This window comes from Chanos chanos, chromosome 13 (genome assembly GCF_902362185.1).
Source record: "Chanos chanos chromosome 13, fChaCha1.1, whole genome shotgun sequence".
NCBI lineage: Eukaryota > Metazoa > Chordata > Actinopteri > Gonorynchiformes > Chanidae > Chanos > Chanos chanos.
The window spans coordinates 13,898,593-13,916,225 of record NC_044507.1 but is presented as its reverse complement, the minus strand read 5'-3'; the positions used below and the strand labels follow the sequence as shown (position 1 = coordinate 13,916,225).

At 45.2% G+C, this 17,633-nt stretch overlaps 1 protein-coding gene across 2 annotated transcripts; it reads left to right on the top strand.

Moving 5' to 3' along the window:
• Positions 1–1,370: 1,370 nt before the first annotated feature.
• axin2 (axin 2 (conductin, axil)) lies at positions 1,371–16,203 on the top strand. 2 transcript variants are annotated; one of them, XM_030790509.1, is made up of 11 exons: positions 1,371–1,404; positions 2,257–3,061; positions 5,466–5,606; positions 8,475–8,577; positions 10,270–10,410; positions 10,672–11,144; positions 11,373–11,537; positions 11,688–11,900; positions 12,074–12,169; positions 12,828–12,995; positions 16,025–16,203. In XM_030790509.1, the coding sequence occupies exons 1-11, from the start codon at positions 1,371–1,373 to the stop codon at positions 16,149–16,151; spliced, it is 2,466 nt and encodes an 821-aa protein (XP_030646369.1). In that variant the 3' UTR covers positions 16,152–16,203. The 2 variants fall into 2 exon arrangements, with proteins under 2 accessions (XP_030646369.1, XP_030646370.1); XM_030790510.1 differs by lacking the exon at positions 11,373–11,537.
• Positions 16,204–17,633: the final 1,430 nt, after the last annotated feature.

Genomic DNA, 17,633 nt, shown 5'->3' with positions numbered 1-17,633 from the left:
GCAGATCACTTACTTCTGACGTTCCAAAGCCTCGGGGAGTTGGCTCAAGATTGCTTGTCTTTGAGAGGGTCCTTGCAACTTACTAGTAACTTTATGTTCACGAACTAAATCACAGAAAGCCTACGTACGTTTCTCTTCTAATGCCCTCATCGTTTACTGATCTTATTCGTTTCTTCTACTAAACAGAATAAATTAAATTGGAACTTAGAGTGTTTATGGGCGTTTCGTCTTCTTTTCAGACGACAAACGGAAACAATTGTTTTGTATGTACCTTTCGGGACCAGCAAGTCGGCTCCTTACTTTGATGCCCGCACTTAAACCCTGAGTCCAGTACATATTGGAATAGCCTAGAGGAGATCTGCCGTATGGCGTGGCTGCCTGAAATACTAGGGAAAGGACGGGGAAACCAGTCCTTTTTTCCGGACGGAGACACGTTTAAATTTCTTTATTGCAACTAAGCCGAAACGGATCAGAGCACTAGAGGAGCGACATTGAAGTGGATGTTGTGGATTATTTTTTCAGCTTTGGAAAAACTGTGGACTTTTTTGGGGGGACAGACTCATGGATCGATGGTAAGTTACAAGAGTGAATGTTCTCCTCGCGCTGGCCTCACGGAGTTGCTTTGATGTACCGTTGACTGGCTTTGAAGTAATGTGGCTGTGTGAAATTAAATCTATTTGCCAGATATAAAGTTTAAAACGTTCGTTTTTAAACGTTGTTGACTAGTATTTTGGACTCTGAAGCAACTGTAAGCTACTCTGAGCGTATATGTCTTTTGATTATGTTAAAAGAGTATGCTTTACAGTGGTCAAAAGAACTTCGTGTGAGGAATTCCACCCCCTGTGATCGCTCTGTGTGTTTAAGATTGGATTTAAAAAGGGCAATGCGCTCGTGAGTGTCTTGATATGTTAGGTTGTTGATTGTAGTCGTTTTATTCTTACACTGAATTTACGTGCGACTGAATCATTTAGAATTTCATGCCACGGGTAAGAAATTTCTACATGTTGTAAATTATAGATCAAGGTTGAGAAACAAAACTGTTTCACTTAAAAAAAAAAAAAAAAAAAAGACGTCTTTTAATTACAGTACTGCTTGAAATCAGCTGGTGGCATTTCGAACATTGCGTTGCGTTCAAACCATCGCAGAGATACCGGAGTGCTTATCCGCACAGCGAATAAAGCCCCTTAGCCTACTATGGGCTATCGGAAACGTAGTATCAGGCAGTTAGGTTGTATCAGTCCTAAAACTCCTTGCAGCAGAACTGCAGTGATATTTTCAGTGTGATGCGTGCGGACACTCTACCCATGCTTATTAGGAATGCTTTATTTTTCTTCAGGGAGTACTTGATTCTCAAATGTAGTGACTGTGCTATGATAAAGGCTACGCTATCTTCTTGTGTACCCAGTGGATGAATGTGTTAAGAGTAGTTTAGTCACGGTTTGGAGCCATATGCTACTTGAAAGGCTACTTGAAATTTCCGACGAACTTTTATTTTCATTCGAACACTGTTTTCGTCTCTACATTTGGGTAGGTTTCAGTAGGCTACAATGTTTTTGTTTATTTCGTGTATCATTGATGTACTTAAATCAGCGGTGATGTTTTGCATTGTAACTTACCTGGGCGCTCAAGTTCAGATTGATTGGCTACATCGTTGATATTAAATTCTTAGATGCATATTTTTGTTATCCGTTTTCTTTAGATGATCACTTTTAGCTGAATAAGATTTAGTCTACTTTGTCTTTCAGTTAACACAAACTGAGTCATGAAAAACGAGTCAAATGCATCCTTCTCTCTACTGTTGGTGCGAATCGTGTTAAATTATGCATATTAGAACTTGTTTCTATGAAACGTGGTCTCGAACAGCTTTTCAGCTCTTTGAGAAATTCCCCTTGTGTCTACGGCTGAAATAAGTTTGATGAGACGCTAGTTTTAAAAAATCCGGTAGAGGCATTTCTGAAAGCAGAGGGAAATTGGTATCCGTTCTATGAAGAGCTACGACTGTTCTACCCTTTTTGGCATTTTTTTTCTTTTTGAAAACCTGTAAGAGTCTGAGAGGACTCTTTACTTCGTGTCTGCCTTTGAAGTTGGGGCGGATCTGGTTTTGATTAGATCAATACTTTCTGTTTCAGAGAGAAGACGGGCACAGAGGCTCCCCCGCTGACTTAAGAGAGTGAGGAGATTACAGTTGAGCTCAGAGGAGGGGAACAAGACAGAAGGTTGTTGCTGAATCTGGAGCCATGAATAGGGCACTAACAGACCCTATCTCTAGTAGCTTCAGAGAAGATGCTCCTCGTCCCCCTGTCCCAGGGGAAGAGGGCGAGACGAAATGCTACAGTCCCAGCAAACTTGCCATGATGAGACCCAAGAATACGGCTAAATCGTCGGTAGTTGCACCGCCCGGTTCAACGGCGAGGAGAGATGATGATGGTCTTGGGGAACCCGAAGGGAGCGCATCACCGGATTCGCCGCTCGCTCGATGGACCAAGTCTTTACACTCTCTTCTTGGGGACCAAGACGGTGCTCAACTTTTCCGGGCATTCCTGGAGCGGGAGAAATGTGTGGACACTTTAGATTTTTGGTTCGCCTGCAATGGTTTCAGACAGATGGACCTCAAGGATACCAAAACGCTACGAGTCGCCAAAGCTATTTACAAGCGGTATATTGAAAACAACAGCGTTGTTGCCAAGCAGCTTAAGCCTGCAACTAAAACATTCATTAGGGATAACATTAAGCGACAACAAATTGACTCAGCAATGTTTGATCAGGCTCAGACCGAGATTCAGACAACGATGGAGGAAAACGCATACCAGATGTTTCTGACCTCTGACATATACCTCGAATACGTCCGAAGCGGGTGTGAAAACCCGACGCATGTCAACCCTAATGGGTTAGGAAGCCTGAAACTAGTCTGCGGTTACCTGCCGACTCTTAACGAAGAGGAGGAATGGAGTTGTAATGACATTAAAGCCAAAGCATTGGCAACCGTTGTTGGACTATCCACTAAAGCGCTTCGGACAACTCCATCTCTAAGGACTATGGAGGTATTGGATAACGGGTACAGGTAAGACATTCCAAATACCCTTCCCTCCCATGTAGTTGTGTGCACTGCACGTAGTGTATGTTACCATCTTATTCTAAACTTATTCTATGTAATCGCGCAGGGCTTGCAGGGAGATTGCTTGCAACAGTTTCCATTCTTAACGCAGTCTGTCATTACGTAAATTTGCATACACTGATTGTTACCCTATCAATTAGCGAAAATGTGCTTTTATGTGAAAGCGGCGAAATCGCCCGTTCCCCAAAAGTAAAGGCGGTTTGCTCTCACCTGGCTTGCATTACGCCAAAGGGAGAGAGAGGGGAAAACATCAATGGAATTGCTCTTCCTTTCAAGTAAATGGTGTCTAGCACGCGGCCCTCTGCTGGCTTGCATGAGTTTCCTGTACTTTGAAATTGTTCCGCAGATAGAGGATCGTCTTTCATGAGAAGTTCACAGAGCAAATCTGGCAACAGCCATCAAACAGATAAAACAAGTTCAATGGCACACGTCAAACACTCCAGAACTCCTCAAATAATTGAAATAGCAGGATTTCTTTTAATGTTGCTCATTGATGAGTTAGTTCCTTTTTTAAATGGTTCCAGCACACACACACACATAAACTTAAAAGTAGGTATGGATCTGGGGAAATAAGTTGACGTTTCTGGGTTGGGTTAATGTCTTTCATTAACTTTTTTTGTATAGTTTTAGATCATTGTATAATGGTTTTGGGCTATGAGGTGCACGTATGAAACATTTTGGCAGTTAACACTGATAAACTAAGCTGTGTACCAAACGTTGGTACTTGTGCTGTGACTACTTTGTAACTGTCAGACCACTCAGTTTAACGTTGTTAAGTGAGGTGGCCATTAATGTGTGGTGCCAGACAAATGTTTATCCATTTAAAGGACAGGCACTTAATAGGGGTTTTAGCTCAGTCAGTGGGAAGGGTGGTGTTGAAAAGGTGACAGATTTTTTACTCTTTGGCTACCCCCCCCCCCCCCCCCCCAAAAAAAAAGTTTCACAGCAACATTTAAGGTGATTACTCAGATTGATTTTTTTTTTTTTTTGAGGTAATGGACTTCTAGCTGCTTTCCCCTAATCTCCTTCTCTTTTTTGCCACTTTAGATACTTTCTGTTCATCTGAGGCATGTGGAACTCATTTCTCCCTGCCTCTCCTCTCTTCCTCTCACTGAATCAAGTTATTCACAAAAAACAACCACCACCAACAGCTCCCTCTGTGACTCACAGAGACCGCACGCCTTACCCGCCTCTGTTTCTTATTTACTACCATTCTCTTCTGATTTCATATCTCCCTCTCTCTCTCTCTTTTTCTCTGTCTCCCTCTCTTTCTTCCCCCCTTTTATCTCTCCCCTGAAAAAAAATCCCAGTAAGCGCACTGTTGGTGTGAGCGGAAAGGAAAGACAGAAAGGGAGGGGGCTGCTCATGAAAGAAAGACTGAATGAAGGGGTATGGAAAGGGAAAAATGTGAGCCCAGCTGTGTTAAATACCTGACTGTGTGCAAGACCCTCCAAAGGTCAGGTTTGAGCTGGGGCCCAAGGCTAGAGTCATGCTGGGTTTCTCCTCACAGCACTCCTGGTAGTAGGCATTCTTATACAGAAGAGGCCTTCCCTCCCCCTTCTCTCTTCTCTCCTTTCTTTCCTTCTCTCTTTCTCTCTCTCTCTCTCTCTCTCTCTCTCTCTCTCTCTCTCTCTCTCTCTCTCTCTCTCTCTCTCTCTCTCTCTCTCTCTCTCAGAGCTCAGGTTCTACCCCTCCTCCTCCAGTGAAACAGGAATGTATCACAGCAGGACAGGGGTATGAGGAAAAAGAGAGAAAGAAAGAAGGAGGGGCTTGGTGGGTATCTAGAAGAACAACTACCTCAGCGTGTTAGTTTGGAGGGGGTAGAAAACAAGAGGGAGGGGGGTGAGGGGTGCACTTCAGAGGCAATAGGGTAAAGTGTGGGACTGGGAGCTTGGCCCAAACAAAAGGCCCCAGATTTGGTCATCCGAGGGGAAGTGGTCTTGGCAATTCGCACAGCTGTGCTGCTCACTTAACTTTACCGCTCACCCTGTTCCAGGCTGGCGTGGGGGGGGGGGGGGGGGGGGGGGGGTTGCAAAGAGGACATTCAAGTCCCACTGAACTGCCCGTCACAGAGCTGAGCTGAGCCCCCCCGCTCCCCCTCCCACACCAGTGAAGCTATGCTGATGGTACATGATTGGACCCTTAATCCATATCAAGCATGTTGAGACTGTTATGGTGTTTGCAAGCTCTGGCCAGTGTGAACAAACATTATGTCTGAGAGAGGAACTGAGGTGGTGTCCTTCATTGCCACTCATCCTCACGACCTGTAATAAGGAATGGAGAATGCTGTGGAGTTTGTGTGATGGCCTGACATGTTTTAATATGTCGGGTCTCTTTAATGTTCCTCTAGGCATTACAGACGTACAGATCCTGCCCACCCTTACCATGTGACCTCTGGCTACAGCTTTGCCCCTGCCACCAGTGCCAATGACAGTGAGATTTCTAGCGACGCCATGACAGATGACTCCACGTCAATGACGGACAGCAGCGTGTAAGTATCCGCTCTCTTCTCTTGTCTTAGAGTAACTCTGTGTGGACCTTGCCCTTCCACCTCTCTCTCTCTCTCTCTTTCTCCTCTTTCTCTCTCTCTCCCCATTCCATCTTCCCATCTCCAAAAGCATGGAACAGTTGTATCTCTCCTTTTGTTCGTGCAGTGTTACTTGAGGTTAAACGCTTTACTCAGGCTCTTCGCAGATGTTGAGAGCTTTGGAAACAGTGTGTAGTTGTTTGTCTTGTTGTCCGCTTCAAAACAGTGAATCACCAAAGACGAGCTTGTTGGCAGGGTAAAGAAGGACCCCTGGCCTTCCTCCGACGAATTACTTCCACACCGTGCTAATTGATAATAATTTGTGCAAAGTCTTCAAACAGGAAACGACATTGGCTGGTCTTAGTGGACTTTAGTTAATTCATTTGGGAGAAAAAGAAGGCCCAGTTGCTGGGGTTTGCCAGACCCACCAGTGTTATTTAGTATTTTCTTTTTTTTTGTTTCCCCTCCTTTGTCCCGGTTTGAAAGAGAGAGCGTTGGCTCTGTGGAACGCAAGACACTCATTGAAGAAACTTGGCAGGAAATAAAAGAATTGCTGGTCACATGGTGGTTTGAACTGTCCCCGCTGGGATTGGCGTGCTGGGGATCCAATGTCTTCCAGAGGTTAGCCCATTCAGGAACGCCGAGCGGGTCACCTGGGAGTTGGATTAGGTCCCCTCTCTCTCACCCCCCCAAACAGCACCACCAGTACTACTACCACTGGACCCCCCCCCCCCCCCAAAATCACACTCATACTAACACTGAAACTCAACCCTCCCTAATACAAGTGCCCCCCCCCCCCCCCCAATCACTACTACCACACCCCCTACTGCCTGTCTGTTTGCAGCAGAGCCAATTGTGCGAGTGCATAGCTAAGGTCGGGGAGTGAGAAGTAAAGTGTGTGCGGGATGAAAGGCTTTTTAACTGAATGGCTTTCAGCCCATTGTTAGGCCAGAGGAGCTTAGGGGGATAAGAGGGAGGCTGGCGGCTTTGAAAATGACTTGCACAAGTGAATAGGAGATCCCCATAAAGCAGTCCAATGAAAGAACCATGGCCTTCCTTCTCCTGACACCTCAAAGAGCTGGCCAACACTCAGCATGCACTGTGTGTGTGTGTGTGTGTGTTTGTGCGTTTCGTGATGGACTTCATTGAACTTTGGAGATTAATATTTTAGGTTGGCTGGATATTTCGCTTTGTTTATCTTGAGATGGGGTGGAGCAGAAAAAGTTTTGAGATTTGTTGTAGAGCGCGTGTATGAAGTTCAGATGTGTAAAAGGAAGTCCAAGTCCAAAAGCCCTGGAATGTTTTCCATGCCGATTTTTATTTTTTGACATTCAAAATCCCAACTCCACACGTTTTCTTCTGAAAGAACAGCTGTTGTAAACGCACCAAAGTATTCAAGTGATTCTAACTCTTTAGTCCCATTACCAGTAACAAACTCTTAATTCATGTATATAGGTCTCTGGAGTTTTCAAAACATGGGCAAACAGGGAATAAGGAACTAGCCTGAGTAAGAACATGCCAAGGAAATACACCAATCAGGAAAAAAAAGTACAAATCTTTGGGTTTTTGTTTTTAAATAAAATTTGGCCTGTATTCATCCACAGTTTTTTTTTTTTTATGGTAGTGGTTATTATGTTTGTACTTTTACCTCTTTGAGTTTGGGAGGCAGAAGAAAATCGTCCTGCCTTTGTTTGGGGACCGATTTGATTAGAATAACTCTTTTTTTTTTTTTATTTCAGTTAAAAGGCGCCGCGGAAAATCTGAATCTCATTTCTAGATAAAGAAAGGGAAAGGGAGGGGAGGGGAGAGAGAGAGGAGGCGGATTTTGCTTATATCTTATTTATGGATTTACTTGGACGCCAGGGAATGCTGCTGTGCCGACTTCAAACATTACCTTATCTTACAAACCAGCCTTTTGATGTTGCTGAGATCTGAGGCCGACTGTGGAGTCGTTGCCAAATGAAGATTGGAGCAGGGAGTTTATGCGCATGTGTACAGGCTTTCAAAGCCACACAGCAAACTGCATTCAGGCTAGGTCAGACACTTCAGACTTCAAAAAAAAAAAAAAAAAAAAAAAAAGCGAGCAAACCAAATTGGTCTGTCCCTTTTTTTTATTTAAAAAAAATATATATATTGTACGGGTTAAAAAAAAAAAGAGGGACTTGAGAGGAGATTTTTTTTTTTTTTAGTTCCGTAACAATCGAGGACAGGGACGGCGCCAGTCAAACTGTTAATTACGAAACTTGTCTCTGTCGTCAGCTCTCGAGCGAACTCGGACGAGACGACTTGGACGAGTATCCCGGGTTCGGACGAGACAGCTCGTCCTTTCCACGTCTCTGCGTTAGCGACAGCGCTAGCACAGTTCTGTCGTAGCTCATTCTGTTGACTTTTTCAAAGGGAGTGTCTTCTCCACAGGAGAGTTCACAGACATTTTCACGCTCATATTCTCACTGCGAATGATCTTCCAAAAAAAAAAAAAAAAGTTAACAAGCTAGAATCTCATCCACCCAAGCCTTTGGCAAATAGTCATATGGATCACAATGAAATGTCCAGTTTCTGGGCCGTGTTGAAAGGAGCACCACGGGATACTGGATGTACTGAGTGTCGGTTTTGAACCGGTCTAATTCAGCCTATGGTTTGAATACAATGAATGTCTATGCACTAATCAGTCTCAACTACAATACAAAGGCATGTTGAAGTTTGCTCTAGTGATGTGAGCTGCACTCCAGTTACTCTGTGTGTCTGACAGTAGGCACTGGGGGGGGGTGAATCAGAGCTGTTTTGGGGCAGAAAGTTTACCTGGGGTATTGTATGTGTGTTTATCTCCATTAGAGATGCCATCCCACCCTACAAACTGGGCAGTAAGAAGCACCTGCAGCGTGAGATCCATCGAAACCTGAGGATGAACGGACAGGTCACACTCCCTCACTTTCCGGTGAGTCTCCAACTCCGTCCTCCTACTGTCGGATACACGCATACATGGACACACACACACACACACACACACACACTTTCACCGTACTCGTCCTCAGTGTTACCTCTGTCTCCCCTACCTCTTGAGGTTAGTTGGTTTTTGAAGTAGTGTTGTTTTTGAAACATCAGCGATATTCTTCTTTAATTATTCTAATTCTGCTCTTTTTGGAAATAAGGCACTGATAAACGAGGCTAATTTTATCCTGGGGCACCAAAAAATCAACTGCCGCACTGTGAACGCTTTGATCAGACCATGAATAGAGCCAGTTTGTAGGAAAGTGACAACTTCCAACAGTGTTGCCCCCCCCCCTTTTTTCTTCCTCTTGCATACACCACACACACGCACACACACACGCTCCCACATGCCCATTCCTCACCCCCCCCTCCCCCCTCCGAAATGGAGTGATCTGAGTGGAGTGGGTTGCCGGACTCTGAGGGGAATTGGATGCTCTGGGCTTCAAAACAATACTGCGTTTGGAGTTTGGGATGTTAGAATAGAGGGATGACTACAGAGGAGAGAGAACAAATAGAACAAAAACCCTCCTCATCTTCCTTCCTTCACTTTTCTGTCCTTGCCGTCTCTCTCGCATCAGTCTTTCTTCTCTCTGTCTGTCTCTCTTTCTCTCTCGGTCTGTCCGTCTCTCTCTCTCACTTTTCTTGACAAATACATTGTGTGTGTGTGTGTGTGTGCGCGCGCGCACTTTGTGAGGAGAGAAGAGACTTGCTGTCTGTATCTGTGCTGTTTTCTTTCTTCCTCTTTCTTCTTGTTTTTAATGTTTCCCTTCTGATTTGGCAATGGCTGCCTCTCCCAGGATGCAGCGGCTTCAGGCAGCGGGGGCCCAGAGCTGCAGCGAGACTTGCCAGCAGCCCTCCAGTCTTTCTTCTCTCCCTTCATCATCTTTACAAAGGGTTGAGAGGAACAAAAAAGAGGAAGCAAAATCAAGAAAGGCAGTGCACAAAATAATAATAATAAAAAAAAGAGATGTGAGCGCGCGGGCACACACACACACACACACACACACACACACACAGAGACACATGCTCGCACACTTACACGTACGCTCACAGGGGGGAAAAAAGGATAATGTCGCTACTGTAGCTCAAAGGTGCCCAGCATGCAGGGGGGAAATAAATTACCTCTACTCCTCTGATCTCCCACCGTTTGACTCCTCTCTCTCTCTGTCCCCTGCTGCCTGCACACATCTCCCCATCTTACTTTCCCTTCTTTTAATCCTCCCTTTCTTTTTTTTTTCTTTTTTTTTTTTTTTTTTTTTCCCTTTCCCCCCGTTGATATGTGACTTTTATTCCTAGATGTAAAGCCACTGTCCCTCCCACCCTAGTGTGTGTTTGATATTTGACGAGGCCTCTTTGAAGTTGCCTGACTTCACAGGCTTGGGCTGATGGCTTGGTTGCTCTACAGAGAGAGCAAACCGAGGCGCCTCGGAGTGTGACCAACTGCTCACGCCGGCTGCGGGCCGTGCCAGTGGTGGAGGGCATGCAAAGTGTGTTTGTGTGTGTGACCGCACTTGTGTGTGTGTGTTTCTATGGACTCAGGTGGTGGGCAGCTGTGTAAATGGGTCCCTCCTTCTCTTTTCAATGTCTCTCTCGTTCTCTCTATCTCTCATTAGTATCTCTCTCTCTCTCTCTCGTGCAGAGGACCCATCGGCCGCCTAAAGAGATGACTCCCGTGGAGCCTGCCGTGTTTGCGGCGGAGCTGATTGCCAGGCTGGAGCGGCTGAAGAGGGAGCAGGATACCATAAGTTCCCTGGAGGAGAGGCTGCAGCAAATCCAGGAGGTAACAGGACTCGGATTAGGCCTTTCTTTCTTTCTTTCTTTCTTTCTTTCTTTCTTTCTCTCTCTCTCTCTCTCTCCCACTCTCTTGCTCTGTCTGAGTAACTGTGGTTACATGAGGATGTAGTGCGTGCACATCAGAAAGGTCAAAAGTTTCCAAAGTCAGCCCATTTTTTTCTCCCCCGCTCACGCCATGTTAGCCAATGGCTTTAAAGGAAGGGATGACTAGTGGTTTGAGACAGTGTGTATCTGTGTGTGTGTGTAGGAAGAGGAGAGGGATGATTCGGAAGTGCCAGGCAGTGCCACACACTCTCTCCCCCTGCTGACCCCTGGCTCCTGCGAGGAGGATCCCCAGGCCATCCTAGACGAGCACCTATCCAGAGTCCTTAAGACCCCCGGCTGTCAGTCTCCAGGGATGGTTCGCCATTCGCCCCGGTCACGCTCCCCAGACCAGCGCCTGCTTACTCGGGGAGGACCGGTCACCAAGCCCCTGCCAAGCTCTTCTCTGGGTGCCTTCGTGCCGGGCAAGACCTTCATCTCCAGGCAGTCCACCAAGCACATCCACCACCATTACATCCATCATCACACAGGACTGAAGAGCAAGGAGCAGATCGAGGCAGAGGCTACCCAGCGAGTACAGTGTCTCTGTCCTGGGTCCGCCGAGTGCTGCCCAACCTACACGCGCAGCCGCAGCCTGGGCAGAGAGCAGTGTGGAAGCCCGGCAGAGATGTCCTTTGGGTGAGTGAGCCTCTAATCTTAAGTGTATATAAAAAAAACCCTCTCTCTGGTATCGGCTGAAGCATTGATGGGTTGAGCAGTTAAAGTTGATTTTGCTCTTGGAGTGATCTTGGAACTGCACTTCGAATACTTAAATTCTAATGCTGGCGTCTCTAGGCATGGTGTAATCCAACTCACCCTCCGTATGCGGTCTGTCTTTAATGTCTTTGGTTGTTGTAATATCCACAGGTGTTCCAGCACTCTGTCCAAGCGGCTGTGTAAGTCTGGTGAAGAGGTGAATGCTGAGGGAGTGGACAACACTCTGCAGCTGCCCACAGACAGCACAGACCGCTCACAGAACGTCTGGCAGTGGATTCTGGAGAGCAACCGACAGGCCAGGCACAGGCCTCACAGGTACTTTTTTTCTGCTGACCCTTGTTATCTTTCAAACTGTAGGATTACCGCTGGATCTGCTGCAGTCATTTTCATTAGTCTTCATTCACGTGAACGTACACAAACTACATTCCCCACAATGCCTCCAATGTGGTCTTTTGTGTTTGTCAGCACTCAAAGCACCAAGAAGTCATACGGATCCGACTCGGCGCGGGTGCACACCTGGGGGGGCGGCGGCAGCGGCGGTCATCTCCGTGCCCATCAGCCTGCCCACCCGTTCGTCCAGGACCCAGCGATGCCCCCTCTACCACCTCCCAACACTCTGGCTCAGCTAGAGGAGGCATGCCGACGCCTGGAGGAGGTCTCCAAACCCCCCAAACAGAGGTATGGACCACCCTCAGCGAAGAAATTCCCCAGTACCACCCCCCCCCTCCCAAAATGAAACTAGTCTTAAGTTTGCTTGGCCTAAAACCTCAAAGTTTGTCATGGTTTTTGGGGAGTATAAATAAAACATGTTGTGCTTTAGAAAAGTACTGATTATGGATGATTTCCCACAGGCATTCAACTTCAAGCTTGCAGAGAGACAAGAGCCACCCAGTGCCTGTCCAGAATGGGACTTCATCTTTCCTGAGCCCTGGGCTTCAAACAGAAGAGTACGGATCTCTCTCCCATTCTCTATACTGACTCTATATGAACCTCACTCTTCTAATCTGCTGTTCAATAATGTAGGACGGTACATAAAGAAAAAGGCAGGCAAGCACACATATGTGCACATGTGTAGTCCTCCCTCCTGTCAAAGCCAGCCTTCACTCTTTTTTTTTTTTTTTTTTTATTCTCTCCTTCAAAAAAGCCCCGTGTCCTTCCTCTTGGTCTTTGCCCAGGCTTCCATTTGAAGTCAGGGGGCCGTCATCACCCCTCCGCAACCCCCTTTTCATTTTTAATTGGTTGACCTTCAGTCTAGGCTTTCTGAAGTGCCGCTACAAAGAGAGGGGGAAAGGAGGAGAGGAAAAAAGAAGGGATATGTTAGTTTCACTCTTTCCCCTGGCTGTGCCACACATGCCTCCGGCCAATCAGAGATGAGGTGCGAGTTCATACCTGTGTTAGGGCTGGCACCATAGCCTCAAAACCACACGCCTCAGCTGGCTGCGGCCTCCATGATACTTCTGTACGCCACATCTCCAGAAGATTATAATGCAGCTTTACACAATTATCATAAACTTAGCTATACATAAAGTACGGGACGTGACCTAGCTTTTGTGTCACGCGGTGACGTCCTTCTCACCCACGTTGTGCTGTGTCGTTTCTCCACAGACTGAAAGAGCCAAAGAAGCAGGCGGGTAGCCACGTCTCCCTTGGCTCAGAGACTGTCATCACATACTTCTTCTGCGGCGAGGAGATTCCCTATCGCCGAATGATGAAGACGCAGTGCCTGACACTCGGCCATTTTAAAGAGCAGCTGAGGAAGAAAGGCAACTACAGGTAAGCAGGACCAAGACACACACACACACATACACACACAGAAACATCAGTCAACTAAATGAGAGGTTCTCCTCTGTGGAGAACACACAAGCTTGGGAAAGCTATGAGGACAGGGCGCTCGGACGTGCAGCTAGGCTGTGTCCGACCTTGAAACGCTCCCCTCGTACCGGTTTTACAATATTTCAAGTGCCCTGAAGTGTCCCACACCAAAAAAAACAAAACAAAAAAAAATCAACCTTAAAACCCACGGTAGTCTTCTGCTGAAGGCCGTCAGAAGGGAAGGTGGACTTTTCATGCGAATGTTTGCTGTTGTCTACTGTACTGAAGCTGAGAGAAAGATGTGGTGTGTTCACAGTGAAAGGAAAAAGGGAATTTAAACTGAAGCCATTTGGCCACATCTGGCATTGATTTTCATTGGAAGGCACACTTAATAAGCACGTCTTTGAAGCCCAAGCCTTTCATTTCATGCACAAAGACTCACACAAATTCTTTACCGATTGTATCAAGTTACGTCGCTCTCGTACGGGTGTATGCGCGCGTGTATCTGTGTTTATACGCTTCCATTTTATGGATATTTTTCCTGTTCTATCAAGGACTATGTTTGTTTGTTTGAAAAGGTCATTTTCAATAGTCTGATATTTCTGGGCCTTTTTCTAGCCATTGAAAACACTCATTCATTTCAAACAACACTTCAGATTAGTCCTTAAAAGGAACATTCACCCCTTTTAGTGACTGGTCAGCCGGGTACCCTTTTACGATATCTGATGGGTCATTTGCGTTAGACCAGTTTTTACCAGTGTTTCCTGTTTACAGTTTGAAATCCAGTGAATATTTCAGTGCACAACTTTTGCTCTCAGAGCAAGAAACAATAAATTTACATAATTTGTTACATTATGTGAGAACACTAAATAACAGTATCAGCTAGATTATGCACAGTACAGAAGACCTTGTTGCTGATTTAAAAAATAGCTTAAAAAATAGATTAAAAATTTTTTCTAACCCCTTTATGATTGTGTAAAAAAATAATAATAATTTGGAAATTCAGTATTTGAACAAGAACAATTGTTAATGGTCTGGTAGAGCTATGTACTTTTTATAGCATTTTTGATTTGAGGAACTTTAACGTTTTTGATAAAAGAAAACAAAACACTGAATCTCTCACTGGGCAGGCAGTTGCCAGGTGAGCTTCCACATAAACTAGAGGTATCAAATGTAGTCTTGGGGAAATATTGTTGTAGAGACTGGCGCAAAAAAATGTGTTATTTCAAATGTGTATTGTCTTGGGGAAGCTCATTTCTCAGGCATTTTGCAGTTCCCTGCCTTACAGCAATGCTTCCATACCATGCAACATTTTCAAGGAAAAGTGATTTCAAAGCTGATGGTTTTAATAGCAGAAAATGTGTGGAGTTGGGTCATTTCAACATGGCAGAAATTCAACAAAGAACAGTACTGCCAGATCTGCCAGACGAGATTGGTGCCAGATGTTGAAAAGAGAAAATCTTGCCACATAAAACATGTTCCAATGGAAAGACTTCTTTTTTTCTTCCTCCTCCGCCGCTGCCTTCTTCTCCTTCTTCTTCTTCTTCTTCTTCTTCTTCTTCTTCTCCCTCTTCTTCTTCCTCTTCTTCTCTTCTTTTTTTTTTAAGAGCTGTGCTTCTCTTTTGAAGATTTTGTGGAGGAGGATATAGCTTTTTCCCCAGAAATAAGGATGCAATTACGTGGCATGTTAGTATTCTATTATGTCTTCCTTACAAAGTTAAACTTGGCCAACAGAAGAAGAAGGATGGATGGTTTCCGACTTGAGGAGTATTGAAAGCGTAGAGTAACTCTCTTTAAGAGGCCATAGACACCTCATTTACAGAAACTTACATCTATTTCAGCAGAGACCACCCCCCCCCCCCCCCCCCCCCCCCCCCATTTTTTTTTATTAGTGGCCACCCTTATGCCAGCTCTGTTTGCTGGGGTGTTTCCCCCCCCCCCCCTCCTCCTTTAGACATTTTATTTGCATTGTTTGTACGCCTTTGTGGACTCTGCTCATAAAAAGTCAGCCCTGGCAATTGGAGCATGCCTCACAGAGCATGTTGGTGAATGGAGGCTTTTTCCATTACAGGGCTAATTATCAGAGCGGCCCCCTCCTCTCCCGCTGGTCGCTTTTCCTTTGGAGGGCAGTGGGGGGAGGAGAAGATCATTAGCGCGCTTACGGCAGAGGCAGGGCAGATGATGGAAATGAAACTCTGCAGCCATGAGGCCTCCTGTAGCCTCGTCCTCTGTAATCTTCCTCTCCCTCTTTCCCTTCCTCTTCCTCTTCCTCAACACAAACACCGGATCAGTCCAAGGTGGAAGAGCCTCATTCTATTACAGTCATCAAAGAGGGAATAAGCAAAGAGAGTATGTTACTCTATTTGTGTGCATATAGTGACGGGCAGACTTTGCGGGCACCCAGGCTTTCAGCGTTTTTGTAAAAGAACCCTTGTATTTGACTTTGTTCCCAATTAGACATCGGTAGACAGAGGGGTCTTGGGGCTTGCCCTGGCTGGGTGGAGTGCTGGGTACACCGGACCGTTCGTTTTGAGTTAAATCCTTCACTATGGAATCATTGCTGGGCTTGAAACTTACTGCATGCTTAAAAAGCTTGTTTACGGTATTGGAGGATTTACCTCCATTTCAACTGTGCGTAGGAGATCATTAGAGGGTTTTTTTTTCTCTTCTCTTTTGAAAGTCAGAAGGTCGAGGGAAAGGTTGTCTTTGACCTTTGTGCTGCGGATTGTTACCCGTGACTCTGGCTTTGGCCTCTCGTCAGTAGCTCATTTTCAGGGCTCCCCACTGGCTTGGGTAAATAATTGCAGATGAACTCTGAGCTCGTCAAAGACTCAAAGAAAGGAAGAAAAAAGAGCACCCTGTTTTCAGACGGATGATTTAAAAGCAGACGTTTGTGAAGACCACACTGTTGTGATTACCTGGAATTAACCCTGTGTTCTCTCTTTCTCTCTCTCTCTCTCTCTCTCTCTCTCTTTCTCTTCGTTCTCCAGGTACTATTTCAAGAGGGCTAGCGATGAGTTTGAATGCGGGGCAGTGTTTGAGGAGATCTGTGATGACGGGACGGTTCTGCCCATGTACGAGGGCAAGATCCTGGGCAAGGTGGAGAGAATGGACTGAGGGTCCTGCTGCCATCGCAGAACAACCCAACCACAAAGGACACACACACACACACACACACACACTGACCACTCAAAGCAAACCCAGTGAAGAGATGGACTTCTCCTACAAATGTGTTTTTGGTTTTTTTTTTTGGTTCGTTTGTTTTTTTTTAAGCTAAAGTTAATATATCCTTACAAAAACGTTTGGCTCGAGAAGCTATTGAAGGAATACTAGCCAATGAAGTATGGACAGGAGGGTGCAGATGATGAAAGAACGTTGGAGTTGGAAATGCATCCTGGAAAATGCCATTCCTCTGCACAGGAGTGGTGGGAATGACTATAAAACTATGACCACTGTCTGAAGATGCGGGTGACTGTTCTTTGTGGGGGTTTTTTTTTGTTGTTGTTGTTGTTGTTTTTATTTTTCTCTGTCAGAGGGACTGCTGGGCACCACACTGACGTGCCTCAGACCACGGACTGCTGACCAACGCTCTCTCATTGTAATTGTAGATGTATGTACATGTGTATGTATACAGAGGTGCTTATATGTACACACATTATATTATGTTGTGTCACAAGTAAAGAAACTTTATGAATATTTATTAAACCATCATTCCTTCCTGCCCCATGTCCAGTTGATGGACAAGCTGCTTAGAAGATTGGGAGATGATTTTTTTTTTTTTTTTTCTTTCCAATGTTATCAGTGCATGGACAGAAGTCTATTCAGAGCCTCCCACTATTTCACCCCCTCTTAATTTAAATGAACTGTGCCAGGAGACTTTGTGCCGGCCTATCAGAAATTGGCTTTCTGAACTGGACCAACCCACTGTCTGTATCCACACCGCTGACTGGCTAAAAAAAAAAAACACTCAGCAACATCTTTTCCAACCAGTCATAATGTTGTATCTTAGTGCCTTTGATTTTTACGCCCCAGGCATTGCACGGGAATAGTTAGACCTGGCCTGGAGCCCTAGTCTTGTATGTTGAAAAAAGAGATAGAAAACGAATGTGAATTTTACAAAATTGCAAGCAGACCAAAATAATTGATTCTTGCCATTTCCCCCAACATTGTGGCCTCATTTTTTTTTGTTTGAGTGTTTAGTTTTAACCAGCAGTGGGACTGCAAGAGGTTGTGTTCAAATCGAAGACTGTCTCAAATGGAAGAACTGTATTGGCCTGTATGTTGTTTTTTTGTTTTTGTTTTTTTGTTTGTTTGTATTTTTTTTAAATCCTGAAAATCACAGAGCTCCAAGACACAGTGTAGAGTTCTGCGTTGCCATCAGCTGAGAGAAATACACTATTGCTAGTGTTTTATTGAGTACAGTACTTGTGCCTGCATGGCTACCATGCTGTCTGCTACCCTGTCTCAGGGTGTGAGATTCCCTCGCTTTTTCTGAGGGGTTTATGTTTAAAAGATATTTTTAATGCTTTGGATATCTTGTAATCATGATATGTTTTTTTTTTCTTTGTGTGTGTGTGCGTGTGTGTGTTTGTGTGTTTG